Raw genomic sequence first — 22921 nt, forward strand, 5'->3', positions numbered from 1 at the left:
ACTAATAATATACAGAAATTTTATACACAATTTGTTAAAAATAACTTTTGAAAATTGTATTTTTGACTGAACAATAATGAAACTATAGAAAAGATAAATTAGTTATCAAATAATTACCCAATGTTAATCCTGAAAAATAATTGTAATAAGCCAATCTTGTGAATTCAAAACAGGCACATATAATATCAATATTTATGATATTAAAAATCATAAATATTAGAAACACACTTAAAATATCCATATGGTTACTATACATAGAGAATTCACAGACTAAAATAAACTATGAAACCTGGTTTGGAATTTAGTTGGCTACTAAGTTTAATTTTTGTCTTACTGCTTTAAAATGTAAATACTTTGGCCCATTTCTACATTTTTTAAAAACCATAATCTTAAAATATTGAAAAAATAACTTTACAAACACATATATAAGACTAGCCATTTCGTCTAAGTTACAAAATAGTTATTCTAGAGAGCTTTCAAGATCCCTGTATTTCAAAGCTTATTTCAAAAACCATCACTATTTCGCATTTATAAACTGCATCTTTGCATTAAAGATATAAGCTGTAAATGTGCTATCTAAATATCTGCATCCCAATTCTAATTGTACCATTCTTTTTGTTAGCACAAAATATTGCTTCTAATAAAAGCACAACTTAGTTCTACAGTTTCAATGGCAAAATTAAAGGTTCTTTGTTGAGGAAGTAAGAAAGCAATCACCAAGATATCTGAAATAACAAAATTAACATTACATTGATTTTAAGAAAACCCAAGAATGCATACATATACATAAAACAAACAAAAAAAAGGAACAATTCACTTTATAAGAGAAGAAAAGAGACAGCTTTTAAAAATATGTGGATTCTCCAACCCAAGTAGAAATCTTAAAGACAGAGAGGAGAGAAAAAGACAGAGAAAGACCAATTGGCATTTCACAGACAAAAAACCTGCAGGAGTCAAAATACATTTTGAAAACATTTTTGAAACAAATTTCGCTGACAAAATAGGTAACAGAGGAAATGTAGATTTAGTGCAGGATTTTACACAGAATAAAACCTAAAACTAAACTCCGCCAACATGGAATTGTAATAACAGTCCATGCCTGGTTATAAATTTCCCTTTGCATTATGAAGAAAGGTCATGTTACAAAAATAAAACAATAGCAAGAAGGCAGTCCATATTCTTTAGAATGTTTAGGAAAACCACAGTTTCCAAGCACCACACAAACAATTAACTAATTGGTAAACTGGAGATAATGTTAAAGCAAGGTTTCTACAATCTTCTATTAGGTTAGACTTCAAGTAGTTTGTAATATAGACTTGAATTAATTACATTTTATTGCACTATAAATTGGCTGTTGTCATTAAACCCAAATGTAAACAATAATGCAGATTTCCTTAATTTTCCTATCTGTAGATCTCCTTCAGTAGAAGACGAGTAATTAAAAATCGCAAAAGATTGAAAAATTTGTGTACTTATTTACAGAGTCTCTCTGTGCATTTGGCCAAAGAGATTCCATCAAAATAAAGGGAAAAGAGCCCCAAACATAACATCTTCTATTTTTGAAAAATCCTGGTAACTAAAAAAAAAAAAAAAGTTGATATAGACACTGGCTTTTGTAGACGTGTTAGAACACACTCATCTCTTTATGCATGCTTCTGCTAGTGTCCTAAATTTGGGTTCCAAATGGTCTAAAAATTCAAGCCCATCATCTTCTTGTCGTTCACTGCAACAACCTACAGAACCAGCCACTGATCCTTTTCCTTCGTAGTTATACGTAAGGACATAGTCTTGGGCGTGATTATGATCGTCATCCTTATTACACAGATGCACCTTCTGCCAAGGGGAAAAACACAACACATATTATTATTATTATTTTAAACACCAAAACTTACTAACATAAAAATAATTGCTTTGATTTACCTTTCATTGTTTAATTTTTAATCAGAGTGTGTCCTCTAATGGATTCCTACATATAAAAAATGCACATGATTGGTCTGTATCATAAATCAAACTATTAATTCAGTATACAGCAAGTTTCTAAAAGTCACACGTGTGGCAGCAAATACACAAGGGTTTATTTTAAGTAATCATTACTTTCCCCTTTCAAATGATGGCTAAATGTGAAATCGTCCATTAAACTGATCCCAAATTGATGTGGGCTCAGATCTTCCCAGATGGTGACAGTGCATGTTTTTATGGCCTTGTACCACACTTTTGTTTTCTAAGACACAAGTTGTCAAATGGGAAGGAAGTATTTGCACAAAGTTATGAGAGAGTAACAAATATCCTCACAAATTATTTCAGTAAAGGTATTAAAAGCAAAACAAAGTATGAGGAAAATTAAATCAATGTTTAAATCTGAGCATAATCAAATCAAAATTAAGGAAAAATAATAACTTTCCAATGAGTAGATTCATAATTAATTGAAAATGAAAGTCCAAATAAATACTAAATTGCAATCCTTTATAATGTTTAAAGGAAATCAAAATAGATTTGTAGGACGCCTAGGGAAACTCACTTCACCGAGACGAGGCTGGGTGAAATTGTGCCACTCCGAGTAAGTGTATCTGCAGTTGTCCATCTCCACACGTCCTCCCCTGCAGGAATCCAGAGTGTGATGATGCCCGGCCCCCTGGCAGGACTCCAAGGCCTGGTGTCCTCCTTTCACCATTTCAATGGTCTCCTGCCCTCCACTTCTGACTCCTGATCCTAATGTGCCACACATGCCCTGTGCAGAAGTGCCCACAGTATGGGTTGTGAAGCCATTCGTGGAATACTGAAATAAAAACAATTAGCATTAAGGAAATAGACAAGGGAACAAAAAAATATATCTGAGCAACAGCAAGCAGATAATGCCATAATTTTTTGGTGCTAGAAGGTAAGCTCTCTGAGGGCAGGAACTAAATCTGTCTTGTCAATCCTGATTACCCAACTCTTGCAACTCCAGTATTTAATGTAGTGTCTAACACAAGAAACAAACTGCAGATGTTAAGTGGTTGAGACACGAAGACAAATCAGAAAGCTTTTTGTATATCCCGTCTTTAAAAGCTTCTTAGAATACTGTATAACTTCGGTTGTTAAATCTTTTCAGCATCTCACACCTCAAAATCAACACTTTTGTCTCATATATTTACTCTGCCTAGTTTAAATTCATTCCCCTTTACCTGACTAGAGCAGAAACAGAAATAAGGATCAGTATTTTTATTTAGTGTCTTATTCAGTTCCCCTTCAAATAAAACAAAAATAGACATAAAGGTGCCATAAAATCTGAACTGCAATAATAAATCCTTGCAATCAAATGAAATACAAATAAATCAGGTAGAGAAAATAAGAACACCGATGCATTGGCCACCAATTATCTATGTTGTGTTTTTGGAAACTCTAATATAATTTAAGTTTTATTTTTCAATCCCTTCCTAGATAACATCATGCTTCTGTTTTCTAAATCTTTCCTGTCCTAATCGTCAATTATACTTTTTATAGGGAATTTACTTGTCCTGCTTCAACATAGTGGGCTAGAAAACAAAGTTGGAGCAATGTAACCTCTTACTAGCACAACTATTTCATATATTTGGCCTCAGGCTCTTTTCTAACTTATATTAGAGCCAGAAAGAATTCATTAAAGTTCTTCCCACGACGATCAAAGCTTGTAATGATTTTATTGCAATTTTCAGAAAAAAATTGAAACAATTACAGAGGTGATCTGTGAATAATTAAATGTACATTTTTACAACACGAATAGCAGTTTAAGTATACACAAAAGCCCAGGACTGAAGTTGAAACCATGAAACACTTGAAGCAGAAAATAATAATGGCATGCTAAAGGATTTTCACTATTAAGCAACACTACATGGCCAAATTGAAATACCACATATCAGAATGGGACTCAAAGTCATTTTCATCTATTCGATGGGACTGATGACATTTTATGGTAAGTTACACGATATCAAAAGAACTCTGCTCAGAAAAGACAATTTTAGAAGGAGTATATATTATAGTCTCATTCATCCTCTGGATTTATTTTAAAAAGACAGATTACTCACCACTTTGTCATCTCCAGGAGCTTCAGTGTTTGAAACAATGAGGTTCTGCTGGGCTAAATCATCAGGAAATACTTTTGGTTGTTTGCCTGCCCTAGACACCCCACAGACTAATGTAAACAGGATACCTGCAGGAAGAAAGATATTACCTGTTTATCAACAAAATAATGTCAAGTTATGAATTTGCAATGATTAATACACAGATAAATCATAAATTAAAAGGTGCATATTAAAAAAGACAGCTTCTAGAGCACATAAATATGATTGCTGTGTCAAAGCAGTAAACACTAGAAAAGTTTGCCCTGAACAGATATGCCAAACACATGCTACTTGCTGTATTGCTACACTGAATTTTATGTCTATGCTGAGAAGACACTAGAACTATACATAAATGCACTTAAAATAAATAAATAATATAATTGCATGTTAAGTAGAAATACAGCTATATGCAAATGAACAGCTATCTATAACAGTGTGGATTCAAAGATTGTGTCTTGAAAGTTACATTAAAGGCTATTATTTGAATTCAAGAAAGGACTTACAAAAGAGCAAGGCTATGCCCAACAGTATTGCAAGGATGGCCCACGTTCCAAGTTTTACTTCTCCGCTGCCAGTCCTTGGACCTACGCGAGTTGTACAATCACTTTCCGTAATACAGTCACAAAGCACAACATTCAATGAAGTGACCTGAGACTGGCCAAGTCTATCTGTGACTCTGACAGGAACTACATATGTTCCAAATGGAGGATCATTCTGATAGGAGAGACGTGCTGCTGTATCTGAAAGAAAATAAAACCACGCATTATAGAATGTCATTGATTTCTCCTGAGCACAAATAACTAGTTATCAGATAGTTATCATAATTCCCTACAAATGTATGTTCCTGATGGAATGACACAACTGCTAGAGGACAGTAAAATGCAAATGAACCGAGTAGGTCTAATCTACAGCCTTTGCAAACACACTGCATATAAAAAGTTTGCCTATGCAGCCTCTTGCATAAAGGTATTTTGGCTTTTAAAATAATATATTTTACAGTCCATAAATAAATCCTTCCTATCATATCTAAGAGACTCGTTAAGAGGTTAGTTTTTTTAGTCATATCTTTAAAATATTTAATTAAAACAATCAGTGTATATTTCCTTTTATATAAGATTCACCAGAAAGTAATAGTCTGAAATTCTGGATGTTCCTTTTACTTTTTTAAATATATTATGCCAAATAAACATAAATACTTGTGACTTATTGTCAGAGACCGATTCTGACAACTCAGAACACACCCAACCTTGAACTTATTAGCAGGTCATGAGTCACGCTGCTGGAACTGCATCTCCTGGTCCTAAAGGACACTGGGACCAACCGTACATTTTTTAATTTTGATGTACTTTATTAGATCAAGGGTAGAAAATATCCAGGCCAAAAGCCAATACAATCTTGTGTTCAGAGCCACTATTTGAAATGCAGTTGCCTCAGGACAGAGAACAATCCCTCTCACTTAACTTCCCTTTAATTTCGCTGCCCACTTACCTGTCATTTTTTGTATAGCGTTTAAAGCTCTAAATATAAATTTGAATGTTTGGGTGAAGAAACCACTTGTTCATTTTAAGAAAAACTGCGTTTAACCTGTTAAGTCTACTGTGTAAGAAATAATAATGAGACTAAAGAAACCAAAACTTATGATTCATAATGTGCCATAGTCTATTGCATTCATTTTCTCATTTACTCCTCCAAATAATCCTATTTTACATGAGTGAATTGACGCTCAAAGAAAGTAAGTAGTATGGTCAGATTTACATAGTTAATAAATGGTCAAACCAGCATTTGACACTAAGCCCATCTGACTTCAAAGCCTCTTTAGGGTACATTCTTCTTAACTTGGAGTTTCCCAGGCTTTTGGATGATTTCACGGATCAGTAAATCTTAAAAATAACAAAGTTTTTGATCAACATACTGCTGCCAAAGGTTTATTCTGCTAAGTAGGAGTACTAAAAAATAAAAATTACCACCTCCTATTAACACTACGAGGGTACACCAAAAAGTAATGATATTATGACATCAAATAAGTAGAAAGGGCAAAATCTAAGAATAAGGTTAATTCTTGCCAAGAAAGAATAATTGACAACCACACACACATGCCAGGATACTGTGAAAAAACTAAAAATCTTGTCCGTTCACAGAGCAGGATTCATAAGACATAGTATCTTAACTTATTTCCACAGGTCCTTATTTTACTTTCCCCACGCCATTCTTCCTTTGTATACTCTTACAAGCTTTCTTTTCTAATTTGTCATAATAGGAAATTGAGGCATATACACTGAAAGCATGGGGGTGAAAACCATTCCAGGGCATTTTAAAGGCAAACCCATTCAGTTTACAGTGGTTCTGGAGTCATGAAGGCCAGTAGACCATGACACCATGGTCCCTGGGTACTGTGAGTAGGAGATGGAGAATATGCTGTGGAGTTAAGAGCTGAGGAGGGAGGGGTGCAGTGGTGGTAATGCAAAGAGGTCACCCTCACTTTTGCCATTCTTGTCACCATAGATTTTTCAGGGTTAAAGTCAAAAGTACAGACTGGGAACCAAGTTGGGGAGAATCCCAAGGAGAACACAATAGACATGAAATGATCAGAAGTCAACACAGGGCAGAGAATAGGGGTGGTGTGGTGGACACTGTGGTGGACACCAGATCCCCCTGCAAGAAAGGACTTCCTGTCCCAGCTGCTGGGGAGGCTACAGTGACTATGCTTTCTTGCCAAAGATCATGCCCCTCTGGGCAGCCCACAGCCACTGGCTGAACAATAAGAGAGAACAGGGGATCCACTTGGGACCACTCTGAGGTACCATTTAGCTCAGGATCTCCATGGGGTGATTGTCCAAGGCTGTCATTTGGCCTGCGTTGCAGCTTGACTTCTCTTTTTCTCAATCCTGCTTCCCTTCCTTTCACAGCTATTGATCCCAAGCAAGTTCCTTAATGAACATTCTGCTTGAGATACCCTGTCTCAGTTTGCTTTCCGGGGAACCAACTTGCAAGAGATGGGAATTCCCTTATGACCTAGGAAACTATTAGCACGTGAAGAGTCCATGGAGGTAGGAGGTACACAAGTCAGGAAGTGATTGCATTAGACCCAGTCTGAGGCGGGTGGTGTGTTTGGATTGGGAATGCAAATTCACAAAACGCCTAAGGGAATCCTGGCATAGAATTAGAGACAGACACTGGAGAGCTCACTAACCACCACACCAAAACCGATTTGCCCCACACAGTGAAACTATTTTTCTATGCGTGTATTTCCAAAGTTTGTGGAAAAACAGAATTAAAAGGTAATATAAATTTTTCCATGATCTTTCTGAAGACTCCTTGCTTTTTTATCAAGAAAAAGATATTTTAGACATCCTAATGTTGAAAAGACAAAGCAATATTTAAAAATACATACCATTAATTTTTGTCAGTCTCCACATTCTCTGTACTTCTGCGTCAGAACTCTCCAAGGTGAAGGCAAAGGGCGGGCCATTTATGGGTTCATCAGGATCAACAGCACCAATCTCTGCAGATGACATGGTGGTTTTGCAGATTATCACTGTTCGTTTAGGTATGGATGGGCCGTTATCGTTCACATCTTCAAGTATAATTCCCAGTGTCCCGGTACATGTTCTCCCATCTAGAAAAACGAAAATAAAAATACATCTTTTTATGTTTTGAATTTTCCCCAGCAAATTACACATTGATAAAATTTTTAAATATTTATTCAGTACCTGTAACATTATAAGTTACAGTCACAGGCTATGTCCTCAGGGAATGTTAAAAAAATATATTATTACTTTTAAATGGATAGTACAGATAATAATTGCTATTTAGATGTGTTCATTCATTCACTAAATCACTGCAATAAACACGGAATTTTTATAGAGGTGAGTTTCGACTGATTTTTAAGAGATGAGAGGAAGAGAGTATAAACAAGGGCACTTCTGGGATATTCAAAAGCACAAAGGAATTCAAGGAGGTGGGAAAGCATGTTTCACACACCCATGATCTGAAGACAATGAGGGGAAGGCAGACAGGTGGGAGCTGACACTGGAGAGAAGAGCTAGCTGTCTTTGAAAGCCAGAGTAGGGAGGTTGGAGTTTAATATACTACACAGAAAGCATTGAAAGTTTTGGAGTAGGGAGATTGAATGGTAGAAGATATATATTTGGAAGATAGGAACAAAAATAGTACATGGAAATGCTCAAAGGATGGGAGACTCCAGAAGTGGAAAATCACTTGCAAACAGAAATAATCACTGTAGGGTGTAGCCTAAATAATTCATCTGTCTATATACTCAGTAAAACCTCACTGGATAATGACTCTGTACAAGGCACTGCCCTAGAAAATCCAGGGGATTCCAAGAAGAAGCAGTCATGGGTCCAGGACACAAACTATGCAGCTACAAAGCCTGAAGCTGGACACAAATCCAGGAGTTTTGTCTCAATCATTTATTCTTTCTTCCTAATAAGGAGGCCTTGGACAGTAGAGGTGAAGAAGAGGAAGGAAAAAACCTATTCCACCCACTGCCTGGGACTGTGTCTTATATGAAGCTGCTAAGCTAGGGAAGCTGGAAGACCAGACAGAGCCCTGCACTCACCACCTGTACCAGGGTGCCTGTGGCACAATGACTGGACCTGTGATAGTTCCAGCATCATCATGAGTCAGGAGTACTAGGCCACCAACTTAAGAACTGGTTCTAGACCATGGACCACAGAGAAAGTACACAGGGAGGGAGCTACAAGACTGCTAGTTAAAATGAGGAAAAGTGGGAAAGAGGAAAAATTTTAAAAAACAGAAAGCAAACCAAACACCTCCCATTAAACGCTGCAAATTAAAATTCCTAAATGAGGAAGATTGTTAAGAAGGAAAGCCAACAAAATCACCAGTCAGAAGATTAATTCACTCTCTGCAATTAATTCACTCTCTGCAAGACAACAGCATATTTAGTATATTTAAAGTCGTAGAGAAGGGTAACTAATTAAACAAGGATGAAACCATAACTCAAATTCCAGTTGAAATAAAACAGCAACATTCGTCTGACAAGGATTCTAGAGGAAGAGAACAGACAGAATGGTAGGGAAGCAATATTTGGAGAGATTAATTGCTGAGGATATTCCAGAATTAAGGAAAAACATGGCTCTTCAGATTGAAACTATATTCTGACTACAGTGCTAGACAAATAAAAATAGATTCACAGCACACACATTGTATTAAAACTGTAGAACACAGCTTAGGGAACTATAAGAGCTACCTGGATGTATTACCTACAAAGGGACAATAACAAGATTGATGGTAGAGTAAGTATCGGCAACAAGAGAGGCCAAAAGATAATGGAGTAACGGGAGCTAAAAATAAATAAATAAATAAATAAATAAATAAATAAATATACAAACAAATAAAGGGGGGGGGGAGAAGACACAACAATCACAACAATCCATTGAAATTGTTAAGACAAGTGAATAGATATGATGCAGTAGGGAGGGGAGAGACCGAGGGGAGGAAAGAGGAACAGGTGAAGGGACACAAAAATCAACTACGACGTATATTTAAAAGTTTAAAAAAAAAATTCTTGATGTTCATGTTGACTGCTACAAAATCAATGTAATATTTAAATTAAAATGATGAAAGATAGAAAAAAAGAGAAGAATAAAAAAAAGAACAAAAGAGAATTAAAAATAATTAAGAATAGATTGCTTTTAAGAGACATATTTATCAATTCACAAGAGCAAAAATGTACATTGAATAAAGTTTGGCAAAACCAAAAATGTTCGAAGAATAAAATAAAATTACCTGCTATCCCTAAATCAGGGAAAGCCAAATGATCATCTACAAAGTGTTTCCTTCCACAGATTTATAATACTTAATATACATGCTAAAACAATGGGGTCATGCTCTCACTACCATGTTGCTTCCTGTTTTGATCTTTAAATAACATTATTGTGGATATTTTCCAATATGATTACATATTTCTATGGGCATTATTATCAACAGTTACATTGTAATTTGTTCAACCTTTCCATTAATATTAGACATTTAGACGGTTCCCAGTATTTTGCTATTGTAAAAAGGGCTTCAGTGAACATCTTACGTATAAATTTGAATTCATCGCTGGTTATTTTCTAAGAATAAAAGTGGCATTTTCCAATTGAAAAAAAAAATTATGGAGTAATATCTGCACAGTGCCAAGGGAAAGAAGCTGTTGACTACACGGTTTAAACCAAATCAAAGTATCAATTAGGCATGAGGACAATATTAAAATATTTTTCAGAACAGCAAAACAATGAGGGTTTTTGTTTGTTTGTTTGTTTGTCTTTTTGTGACCGGCTGCACCGCGAGCGCACTGCTGCACTCCCAGCGCCACACTCTCCCAAGTGCGCCACAGGGTCGGCCCAAAACAATGAGGGTTTAAAACCCACATCTTACCATCAAAAGAACTAGTAAAGGATGTACTTCAGCAAGAAGAAAAGGGAACTAGGAAAAAAGAAAATGAGAGGCAAGAAACAATGTTGTCCACCTTGGACACCTTCAAAAGAGAGTATTGGTATTAGCCTGGGGAAGCAGGGAGACACATGTTTCATCTACCTCAAACGCTTTTCTATTAGGGAAGAATAATCTCTGCCTCAGCCTCTCCTGCTCTCATGCTGTGTGGCACACTCTTGCTCCCTCTGTAAATTGGGGCTGCTGGGTGTCAAACATTTCTTTCCTTTCAGATCCATACACAGAACTGAGAGCACATCTTACCTGTTGAATTTAGTTAACTGTGTTGTCTTTAAAAATCGACCTCTATAGTGTTTACTCTTCTCCTACTGTGATAAATGCTTAAATTTCCCTTCCATTAAACATTTAAAGTTGCTCACTCATTAAACTCCAATTTTTTTGCACATTGTGATTAGTATAGAACATGTGAGATCTCAGACTTCTAACTCATAGTGTTTCACAGCTGTTTTTCATCTGCTGATGAATAAAATACTCTTTTATTCATTGGAATGCAGGCATAAAATGCTTATCTTTTAATGTAATTCTATATGGGTAAATGCTAATTCCAAATATAAAGTCATATGAGGTACACGACCCATGGTTCCATGCTTTATGAGCACGGCACTCTTCTGTCAAATGTTTTAAAATATTTGAAGGTCACCCCCTCCTAAAAGCTAGATATTATATTATAATAAAAATAGAAATCTAAAACTCAATTATATTGATGAGATACCTGGGTAATACTGCCAACAGGATTTAGGCTGAGAAAAGATTGAGAATAAAAACTGAGCTCAAAGCTTAAGAAATACTTATGTTTAGGGGAGGGGAAGATAGTAACACCCCAAACCATGCAGGAAAGTGTGGGAAAGTGTAGACATAAAAGCCTTGAGAGAGAGAGTTTTAAAAAGAGGACATAAGATCTGTGGAGAAGTAGGAGGGTGGGAAGTATGCAGGGGCCTAAGACATCATTGCTTTTAAGGAGAGAGTATTTTTCATTAGGAAGCGGCAAGGAGGACCCCAAACTAAATCAGCAGTACAGATTTTAGAAAAAGAAAGAAAGAAAAAAAAGCCATACTTTTGTATGATTTCAGTTCACTCACGTTCATAAAATAAAAAGATGTAGAATTCTTTATTCGTAATTCCCTCACTGGGAGGTCACACAACAATTCCCACCCTTTTCAAAAGAAATAAACAGGAAAGGCCCAACACACATTTATTCTATACCACAATGATGCCTCATCGAAACTCCATAAAAGTATTTGATCTCTCAATTATTCCATGTCCTCTGCAGCAGAGAATGAAGAATAAAATTACAGCCCAAATCTCTTAATTTCAGACAGCAATTTCTATCTCATCTATTAATAAACCACTTCCCAAGTGCTGTTCAAAATGTAAAAATAATGGATTTGATTTTCATGCTCTTTTTCTTGTTTTCACTTGCTTTTGTCTAAAAAGCATTTCTTGGCAAAGTGACAAAAGAAGCTGAGACCTTAAAAGACAGTCTTTATTTGGTTGAAGATAAATCAGTAATGACTACAACTTTACCAATTCAATCAATGAATATGAGTCATTTCTTATTAATTTAGAGAGAATTAGAATACCTAAATCATCTTCCAAAATCACTTCTAAATTCTAATTTTGCAAGCAAAAGCATAATAATTTATGTGTACTATAGTTAGTATATTCACTTTACAAAGGCACAAAGTCCAAATGTATGTATGGTAATATTATATTTTATGCATTAAATAGGTCTTATATATAATCAAGGTATTCATATTTCTCTCAATTTTATAGGATGCACAGAACATAATTTTACATTTTATGAGTATATGAATTCATAGTGTTTGTATCTCTAAGTTTATAATATACCATTGATCATGACTATGATTTATTTCTATATAATGTCCTTAATGAGAATCCTAGCCCCCATATAAATTGTTAGTTTCCCGAAAAAAGTTATAACTGTTTTTTTAGAAGTGCACTAAGTGATAATATGTTCACCCTATAATGAACTTTCCTGCCAAAGTGACTATTTTAAGAGATGTGAATAAATAAATTGAAGCTAATTTTACTAAAATAATTTTCTCAATCTTTAATTATTTAACTTAATAAATTATAGTTTAAAGTGTTTCTACGATTAAATTTTACATAATTACGTCTAAAACTGAGGATGCTATTAGCAAGCAGACAGGAGTTAATAAATTATAGCAAACCTCTCGATTACTCTCTCTGTCATTATGGACAGAAATGAAAACTGAGAATGTATGTAGTCAGCTTAAAAATAAATGCTGTTGGTTAAAAAACTGAGGATATATGCAGTTGGCTGAAAAACAAAGTTCTTACCTGTGTCTGACGCACGGACCGTAACATTATATACACCACTTTTGATGTCTTCTGCCTCTCTATCCAGGCTTCTGAAAATTGTGATTGATCCTGAATTTTTATCAATGGTCACCCACCCTTTTGGATCATTTAATTTCTCATAACTGTAAGTAAAGATGAATTAAAATAGCAGAAAGTATGGTAAGCCAAATTATACTGGTATCAAAATACGTTATACATTTAAAAAACACAGTAAATTTGGAGTTAAAATATAGAATGATAAGTACCTTATGCCACTGCTACTTCTTGTTTCTGGATTGTATGCTTTATATCCATTGCTTACTGTTCCCGTTGGTGCATTTTCTTTAATTCTAACAGACTGGGCTGGAGGGCTACACTCAGGACCCTCATTTTGATTTTGTACACTGACCGTAACTGTCGCCGTGCTCATGGTTGATCTTGAACTAGCCTCTCTAGAATATGGAGCTTCATTAACTACACCAATTTGCAGGGTCACCTGTTGTCTTTCTTCATAATCCAGAGGCTACAAAAGCAAATGCGCTGACAATCAGATCAAATCATTTCATATTTAGCCATGCTATAACTTGTTAAATTTGGAAATATGTCAGTGCTGTGTTGGGAATAGTCATAAGAATATAAAACCTATACTCAGAAATACGGTGGTGGTGAAAGGCAGAGAACCCTTCAACAGATTCAGGATTTGGGTAGAGCAGGCAAAAAAATAAAAATCTGTTTCTCAATTGCAAATTTAACACAGATAGTATAATACGTACTGATAAAGATTTCAGACAGTATATAATGAAGGTGCTTGGACTTTAACACAAGATACTCCTTTAGGGGACTCATACCACAATCAATAGTTATTTACTATACCATTAATTTCAGGACATCTGTCTTACCCTCCTGGGAGAGATAAAATTATTATTTGTACTTGGTTTGGGGTAGAAAAAAATGGGTCGAAGTTTTTAAAATATTTCTAAGAGGAGGGACAAGAAAATAGAAAGCTTATGTACATCGCACTTTTCTTTTTTATCTCTTCCATCCCAGTTCCTTTCTTAAAAACTAGAAGTGCCATACCAACTTTGATGGAAGGTTTTATTTTATTTTGCCTGATATGTAGTTATAATGAGAATGGGAGAAGCCATTTCCCAGAAGACAGACATTTTTTCAGGTCTTGGACTTTACAGAGATAAATTTCCTTCTTAGAATACCAAGAATTAGAAGGATTGAGTGAGGAAAGAGACAAAATTTAAAGGACATTTCTTTACTGTTTAAAACAGCAAAATTAATCCACAAACTGCAGCTAATTTTCATCATTGTAAGGAAAAAGGATTTTTCAGTTTTGATCCATGCTCCTTGTGAATGCACACAAAAGGAAAATTCCATAGACCCATAATAGTATCATGTTCTAGTTGAGGAGGCAGAAATAAGCCTATGACTTTGTCCAAGGCCAAAGGAGCTCAGATTACTTTACGCACTAACTCTAGCTCCTGAATTAGCAGCACATTCCTCTCAAATGCTATAGAATAGTATTAGAAAGAAGTTTTAGAAGTATTAACATATTTGAATGGTTGAGGATCTTCTTCTAAACCTGGCTGCTAAGAATGTAATGCATACTTGATACAGACGAAAAACCTACAAATAGGGGTATGACCAGGAGTAACTCATCATTTGGGATATTCAACAAATAAGTGGAGGATCCTTGACCCAGATATAGAAACAACGGGCTAGGAAAGTTTTGCACTGTCCCACTGGGATCAAACTGTGCTAGTTTTTGAATTAAGAGATCCTGGTTACAAAGTGGACACCATATCACATTAATTGAATATATATATATATGACTATTTCAAAAAATCATGCCTTTATAAAAGGTTACCAAAAATGAGTATATTCATTCCATTATATATATGTGAAGAACATAGCATTTACATTTACCTATATATTTTTACGTTTACCAGAATTTCTTTCTTTCCATTATACATTAAGAAAAAGAATATGTGATCCTATAATATTATAAAGTACAAATAACTAATTTACTGATTTATTCTTACCTTAACTACGCATAGAACTCCTTCATTGGTTTGGGGATCTGTTACAATTTTAAAATTTCCATTTTCATTGCCCTTTAAAATGGTATAATTAGCTCTCCAGTTAGCAGTATTGACTAAATCCTTATCCTCAACAGTAACCCGTAAGATTTCCACATCAACTGTATTTTCTTCCACTGATGTCACATACTAAAATAATAAAAATAAACAAAAAGTTTCATTAGTAACTCTCACAGAAATAAAAAACCATGTGAAGTAAGCTTTGTTCTAAGTTCCAAAGTACTATGTACAGATGATTTTAAACCCTAACACCTCAATCATGAGGCACAGATGGAGATGTACATAGTTAACAATTAACACTGGGTTATACATTTTTCTTTTATTAATATCATACACTTACAGAAGTACGGGTAAATGTTGGCAAGTTGTCATTCACATCTTCAATATTAATGATACAAGTTGCAGTCGTTTGCAAGCCGAAGTGTTGACCGTCCATGTCTTGTACTTTTATTTTTAACTGGTATTTATCAATTAACTGACAACAAAGAAAGAATTTAAGTACTGGGTGAAAGCTGCAACATTATAAATAAAATCTTAATTTACACTCTATAATTTTCCTTGCCTTAATAATTTAAGGAGTACATTATTAAATTTCACAGTGTTTTTGTACTTGAAGAATTTCCTCACTCTTGTAATTTTCAATTAATTCATGAAAAGAGTCATTTCTCAAATTTAAAATGCTATTAACTCACAGAATATAGAATCAATTGGTTTTTATCTTTATTCAACAGCAAGAGAAAAGCTATAGCCATAAGCACATTTAAAATCGCCAGGTAATTCATCAAAATCTTTATATCCTATCTAAAGTAGGTTTTTACATTTAAGAAAACACACAGCAGTCTCTATTACAATAGTCTTGTAATAAAACAATAAAGTGAAATACCCTCCTGTGAAAAATATATGGATCTTAAAGATTTACTTCAGATTTGCAAAAGGATCATTAAATTAGTAGGAAAATAAAGGTCTGGGGCAATGCAATTTTTTCTTTCCATGGAAAACAGCATCTGGCCCTTATGGTTTCCCATTGGATACTGCAAAAGGCACTATTTAAAAAAAATGTGTTTCTCCCCGTAATCGCTTCATGTATCATGAGTGTTTGAGATGTAAAAAGATTAAATACAACATAATAATAATGCCTTCCAGATTGAGCATTAGGAGACCTGGGTTCTATTCCCAACTCTAAAAATAGCAGTCTTGGGCAGTCGGAAGTTGTCTTTGCCTGTTTCTTTTTCTACAAAGCAGTGACAATGACTACCTTTCCTACTCTTTTCATAAGACAAAATAGTATGTGAAAATCTACCCTAATCATCTACCTAGAATGTTCACCCTCCTCTTATAAAGCCACCTTCTTTTCCTAATTCTATAACCTCTCAAACATTCTTGTCCTCATGCATTACCTAAAACAAAACTAAAGTTTATCTGGGTCTCTGTACTTTTTACACATATAATTGTCCTAATTTACTCCTTCTGCATTATCAATCACATGTGTAGACTTGAAAATTAATGACCTTATTTCAATTAAGAATTTTTAAAAACTTCATGGTACTATACTTTCAGGAAGGAATACATATTTACTTTGTTTGTAGTGAACTAAGATTTATTGGAAATCACTAACTGGCTGATAAAACAAAGAAAGGAAGTTTTGTCACCCTAAGTATTAACTTGTGATATCTTCAGATGGAAGAGAATTTCTCATGTTTAAAACACTTAAAAGGTTGTAGGCAACAGATGAAAACTGGAATTCTGGGGTCAAAAAGTTACTACAGAGCATTATTGAATAAACTCCTTCATTGGTCAAATGTTTTCAACTTACCTACCAGAAGGATCTATTTGAGAAAAAATACTGTGTGACTGATTTGTGAGCTGAACAAGCTGTTGCGTTGGGCTTTTTTTCACAGAAAACCATTTTTACTTGAAAGTTATCTATGGTTATTCAGACTACAGTATTTAGAAGACATCTTGTCAAACATAAAGTAAATCTGTCACTGCAGAAAAAAAACTATTTGTTGCCAATGACAAATTGGAGTTTTCAAGCAAAAACGAGAATTTTGGAAAACTTTCATCAACCATTGCGATATTAATGGAGGTGGGGAGATGTTTTTTTGATATTGTTTAATGAAATGTATCAATATTTGGAAGATCTGCATAACTCAGTGAATGAACATTTTCCAAATGACCAATGCATGATGTTACAAAATCATACAAGGGTTAAATATCCACTCATAGTACAGGATAGACCAATGAGATTCAATATAACAATGTACAAAAGTTCATTGACAACACTTCTGAGTTCACATTGCAAAAAGCATGTAGGAAACTACGACTTGCCAAGTTTTGGTGTAATATCAAAGAAGAATATCCACAAAGATTTTAAACCAAAATTCTCCTCTCTTTTCTAATTTCATATCATGTCAGATTTTCTTTATATGAGTACTTCAGCTAAAACTACATACTGTAACAGGCTAAAGGCAGAAGGAGATATGAGAATCCACCTGTTTCATATTAAGACAGACATTAAAGAGATTTGGGAAAATGTATAACAATGCCACTCTTCCCAGTAAATCATTTATTGTTTTCAAAAGTGTACTTATTTTTAATAAAAATTTTATCTATGTTTACATATAATGCATTTTTTGTTGTTTTAAACGGGTAAATTAATACATATTTTAAACACTTCTCAGTTTTAAATACTAGCAGAGTAAATATAGATAAGTACAACCCACACGAATAAAAAACATTTGGGATCCTCAACAACATTTAAGAATATAAAGAGGTTCTGAGACCAAAAATTTTGAGGACCACAGCCCTAATCCACGAGGGCTAGGAAAAGAGAGAGGAAATAAATCTGATATAAAGATTTAAGAATCAAAGAAATACCTGATAAACATCTATTGCTATATTATAACATTAAAGATTATAATTTAGTAAGTAGAGTAAACAAACTGCTGCAAGAATTCAGATGAACAATGCTTGGTGGAGCAGGTAGTAGTTGAATACGTGAATGAATTACTAAACTAGAGTAGTTGCAGTGGAAAAACATCACAGATGTAAAATAATCTTGGAGGTAATATCCACATGCTTTGGAAAATGATTTGCTCTTGGGGATAAGAGGAGACATGAAATACAACTTCAAGAACATGACTCCAAGGTGACAAGAGAAAAATTACTATTAGGAAAAAAAGTATTCATATAATTTTAACTAGAAAAGATGGTAAGAAGAGCATGCTTAGAAGGAAAGAAGATGAGTTAAATTTAAGATGTATTACATCTCAGGTATTTGTGAGACATCCAAATAAGGATTTCTAGAATCAACTGAAAATGGAAAACTGGAGATTAGAGAGATATAGACTTTCTTTTCATCTATGTAAGAAGAATGTAGATGAGATTGTTGAAGAAGAGATGATGCAGACAGAAAAAGAAGAATTCCCTTCTATGTAGATAAATTTTTGCATATTTCCAAAAAGCTCACTTTTCATATTTGACATTTCCTGTTTTTATTACTATAAATATGTTTATATATATTAAGAAACTCGATTTTATAAGACACATAATTCAGGAGAAAACAAATTAATAGTTCAAAATTAGCACACTGCAAGGTTATTTAATAACCTCCCTTAATATGCTTAAAATAATAATGTTTCTAAAATTAAATTCACAAGATGCTTTTCAAAAACATATCTGCAAGGGATATGCTGGTACTATTAAACAGCTGTGTTATAATCGAGTTTTATTTGTTAGTATGTATGGTACCTCTCTGTCTAGCTGAGATGATGATGTGGTGATCACACCTGTAGTTGGATGCATAGAAAACAGGGTGGGAGTTGCTGGCAGCTGCCCAAGGATAGAGTACTTCAGGCGCGTGTGCAGCGTGTCAGGCTCATCCTTGTCAGTTGCGCATACCTGTCCCACAGTAGAACCTACAAATGGAAAAATCCTCTTTAATTTCCAAAACTTTCATATTTTCAACTTCCCCTTTATTTCTACCTATCTCCTAAATGTTCTGAACCACTTAAGTAAATATCAGAGACATGGCTTTTGTAAGTTTGCAGACTTCTACATATTTCCTTTAAAATATCCCAGGATTCTAACATTTTAGAATTTGGTGACCAGCCCTATAATTACTGTATTTAATATATGATTTTAGAAATGTCGATTCTATGCCTCCATAACCTTTGTACTTTTAGACTAAAGAATTATAATTATTCTTTAGCCTTTTTTCTGTTTGTTAGCTTGTACTCACATTGACATACCAGTCAGTTTTCTTGGAAAATTCTTGGTTCAGTTAGACCTTTCTATCAGAAGTCTCAGAAACTGCTTTCTGACTTCCAGCTAAACTTGACCATTTTTATGGGATTGAGAAAACATTTGTATTATTCTTAATGACTTTTATGATCATGCCCAGAATACTGTTAACCATTTAGTCACTAAAGAATATCAGTAGAAATCTTCAGGACTAAGTCTCAAATTGCTCAAAGACTTACCCTTTTTGGACTATGTTCTCTTAAAAGTACTTAGTTTAGCTCACAAAGGAAGGCATAATAACACTTATTAACTCCTACACCTTTCAGACACTGCACTTGGCATTCCATGTGTATTATGCTTCATTTAATCTTCATAACAATCTGGCATATTGATAACCCATTTTACAGATGAGGAAACTAAGGCTTGTCAAGATTAGGAAACCTGCCCAGGGTCATACAGCTAGTGAAAAGCAGAGTGATATTCCACCCAGAGACCCATGTTTTTGCCACTAGGATATGCTGCTTCCCAATGGCCACAGAGAAACTTAATTTATGAGTTGAAACACATTTCAGTTGCCATATGTCATTAAAGTAGGTACTCACCAATTTTGCAATTTTCAAAAATTGTAAAAATGTAAGTTGTTTCTGTAAAAATTGGGTAGTTATCATTTTCATCCTCTATTTTGATTATTAGGGGCAGTGGAAGTTCTGGAGTATACCCATCTGGGGTTGTTGCAAAGGCAATTAGCTGTTAAGATAGTAAAACAAGAAGAAAAGCAAAAATAATTTTTAAAAATAAGACATGTTCTAACTTGCTTTAGTTTTAATTTGGAGAATGTTCAGCACTGCAATATGAGTCTCACCATTTTGTTATTATTTATGGGTATGGACATTACTTTAATGCCAAAAGAAGTGGCTAATTTCAAGATATGGTACGGCATTTTATGTTTAAATTTATCTAATATGATAACATAGATAGTTTTAGTTTTCTTGCCATTGCTATATGGTTGTTCATGAGCGTAATGGTTTTTATTATTATTTTCCCAAAACAGTCTTGAGGACTTTAATATTTTGTTTGAAAGTTTCAGGTGCATGGATTTCAAATATGATTTACTAGATCTTTCTTAACTTTAGATACTTTAAGATTGCAAATTCTCCAGGTGCAGTTAACCAGAATATTCTTATTTTCCACTAATTAGGATTTCAGGCATATCAGTGGTTATATTCAGATAAGTCTTTTTTTAGACGAATCTTTTCATTTAAAAAGAGGGAGTCAGAAACAGAACAAATGAATGGCTATAAATTGTGTGTGAAATATAATTTATTTCTTTTGATTTTAGAATATGAATTTCAACTGCAATTTTTCTCATAACAGCTATCACAGACAGAGCACAACATCACATTTATTTATTAGGTCATGTTGTGGCGATTCTAAACCTGAATACTTAATTCAAAGCTTGCATGTCTATTTGGTTAATTTGGACTTCTGATGAATAATCAGTTCATCCAAAATACATATAAAATAATTAAAATTGAGTTAAGCAAATTGACTAGGTCCTGTCGGGAAATCAAATCAGCATTAGGTTAAATTCTTACATATTAACTCATATTCCACCATGGGAAGTTAACCAGATGATTAAAAGACTATAAGCTTAGTTAAGCACTGTCCACACTCCTTATCTACTCACCATAAGTTAACTTTTCCCCCATTGCAAAGGTACCGAGGATTATTTAACTTCTGAAACTCATTTACCTCCTATGGTATCTCTATACCATACAGAGGTTCACAGAACTTTTCAGCCAACTGAATAACTGCTTTTCAAAGTGGTACTCGTGAAACAAACAGATAGTAAAACCATAATACCAGGAACAACCCAATAGAATCTAATTTTATTTATTCTATGTATTTTTGTTTGTTTCAAGTCAATTCTATATTATCAGATTAAGCCACAGCATCAGTGACAAACACAGAAAACACCAAAGAATAAAGGAACTGAGGATGAGAGAAGAAATAACCAAGCTTAATAACAGCTCAGACAATACATATACTTTAGACTTTACCTCAAAAGATTCATACTGCTCACGATCTACAGGACGAGTGCAATACAGGTTTCCAGTATCTCTCTCCACATAAAACAAATTTAGAGGTTCTTTGTCAACTCCAGGCCCTCTTATAGAATAGTATATGGTATAGTTTTGTGCTGTGTCAGATTGAACCTAGAAAGTAGATATTACATATTTCAGCAGAACTTTCACCTGTATGCAGGTCTGCAATCATGTCGCCATTTTTATTACAGTAAACAATTGCCCTCTTTAATTTATTATTATGTATAAATAGAAAAGAGCAACAGAATATGGAGGCATAATAATAGAGACATTTCAAGAGCAAGGCATGACTAAACTAATTTAGTAGTGTCTTAGTTTCCAGAATAACTACGGAATACTTTAAAGGCTAAATGGTACCTATATGGACCAAACATTTAAGACTTTTCCTGTCTAAGAAAACAAAGTGTTCTGAGGATGAAAAAATTATTCTATTGTCAATTTTTTTAAAAAGTGAGTTTTTATTACACGTTACATAACATTTAACCTTGGAGAACAATATGAGTGAGAACAGAAATTGAATTAACAGCCTGGCATGTGTGATACTCTGCTCCTTAATTCAAACAGCAAATTTCTTCCAAGCAGTGTTCATCCTCTCTGTAAGTTCTTGACATCTTTATATCAGGATGACTAACACAATTATTTTCTAATCATTTCTGTCTCAACTTTTATATGCACTTTTCTCAGCTTCATCAACTTTGTTGGTGGGGTATAAAGGAGAGTTCCCTCTCACCACTTCAAGAAACCCAAGTCATAGTGAATCACAGTGGCCAAGAAGGCAAAAAGAGTTGCTGGGGTTTCCACTAAAAGTTAAAAAAGAAAGCAAATTGTGAATCCAGTGTGATTTAAAATGTGGATTTGAGAATAAGCAATAGAATAAAAGGTATATGTGTCTTTCATTCACAGCATCTGGCCTTTCATGAGCAATTTTTATCTTTATTATGGAAGATATTTGGGGGTTTTCTAGGCTATGCTTAGGCTCTATAATACCCTTGCTGATATGAAAATTCATCAAGAAACCATGTGTGTGAGAATGCTAGATGGATTTTACTGTTTTGTAACTGGACTTTGCATGACTAAAGCTGGGAAAAAAGCATATGCAGGCACAAAGAGATACATTTATATCTCTACAATGAAACATATGATAGACATACTCATTCACGCATATATTCATACACAACTATTTTTAAATAACTGCATACTCAGTGTCAAAATTTTAAAAAGATGGAAACCATAGACTTCAACAGCAAAAGAAAAGCAAACTGTACCTGTTGAAGAAAAAGGGGGAAAGGACCCAAGGAATTCTCTAGCATTGAACAAGGAATAGGAGCCCATCTTCTCTTGGCACGTCTTAGAACTTTTTCTTTAGAATGTCTTTTCTTTAGTACCTCAATTTAGAAAACAGAAAAACAAATAAAGTCAATGACTACTTTTTTCTCAAACATTAGAACTCTGATACATCTTTCTCCTCTCATGAGTATTAGCTGGGGAGGTGTAAGACCGTGGTAGCTTGAGAACCAAACTAAACACCAACACTGCAAAAAGATATAATGAAGAAATAACTACACCAATCCTCTTGAGAAAAAAA

The 22921-nt window shown here is 34.2% G+C and overlaps 1 protein-coding gene across 2 annotated transcripts in view; it reads right to left on the minus strand.

Moving 5' to 3' along the window:
- Positions 1–1635: 1635 nt before the first annotated feature.
- DSC2 (desmocollin 2) overlaps positions 1636–22921 on the minus strand; it is a 30975-nt gene continuing 9689 nt past the window's right edge. Inside the window, exons 4-16 of one of the 2 annotated variants that reach the window (XM_063076801.1) lie at positions 22602–22721; positions 21292–21447; positions 19834–19978; positions 18740–18906; positions 15330–15464; positions 14933–15118; positions 13148–13404; positions 12882–13024; positions 7471–7695; positions 4583–4819; positions 4044–4168; positions 2519–2776; positions 1636–1833 (exon numbers count right to left, since the gene is read on the minus strand). In XM_063076801.1, the coding sequence (XP_062932871.1) occupies positions 1636–1833; positions 2519–2776; positions 4044–4168; positions 4583–4819; positions 7471–7695; positions 12882–13024; positions 13148–13404; positions 14933–15118; positions 15330–15464; positions 18740–18906; positions 19834–19978; positions 21292–21447; positions 22602–22721 (2352 nt within the window). Of the gene's footprint in view, positions 1834–1930; positions 1967–2518; positions 2777–4043; positions 4169–4582; positions 4820–7470; positions 7696–12881; positions 13025–13147; positions 13405–14932; positions 15119–15329; positions 15465–18739; positions 18907–19833; positions 19979–21291; positions 21448–22601; positions 22722–22921 lie in introns of those variants that run through there. The other variant, XM_063076802.1, reaches the window with a different exon arrangement.

The sequence above is a fragment of the Cynocephalus volans genome, chromosome 13 (assembly GCF_027409185.1).
Source record: "Cynocephalus volans isolate mCynVol1 chromosome 13, mCynVol1.pri, whole genome shotgun sequence".
NCBI lineage: Eukaryota > Metazoa > Chordata > Mammalia > Dermoptera > Cynocephalidae > Cynocephalus > Cynocephalus volans.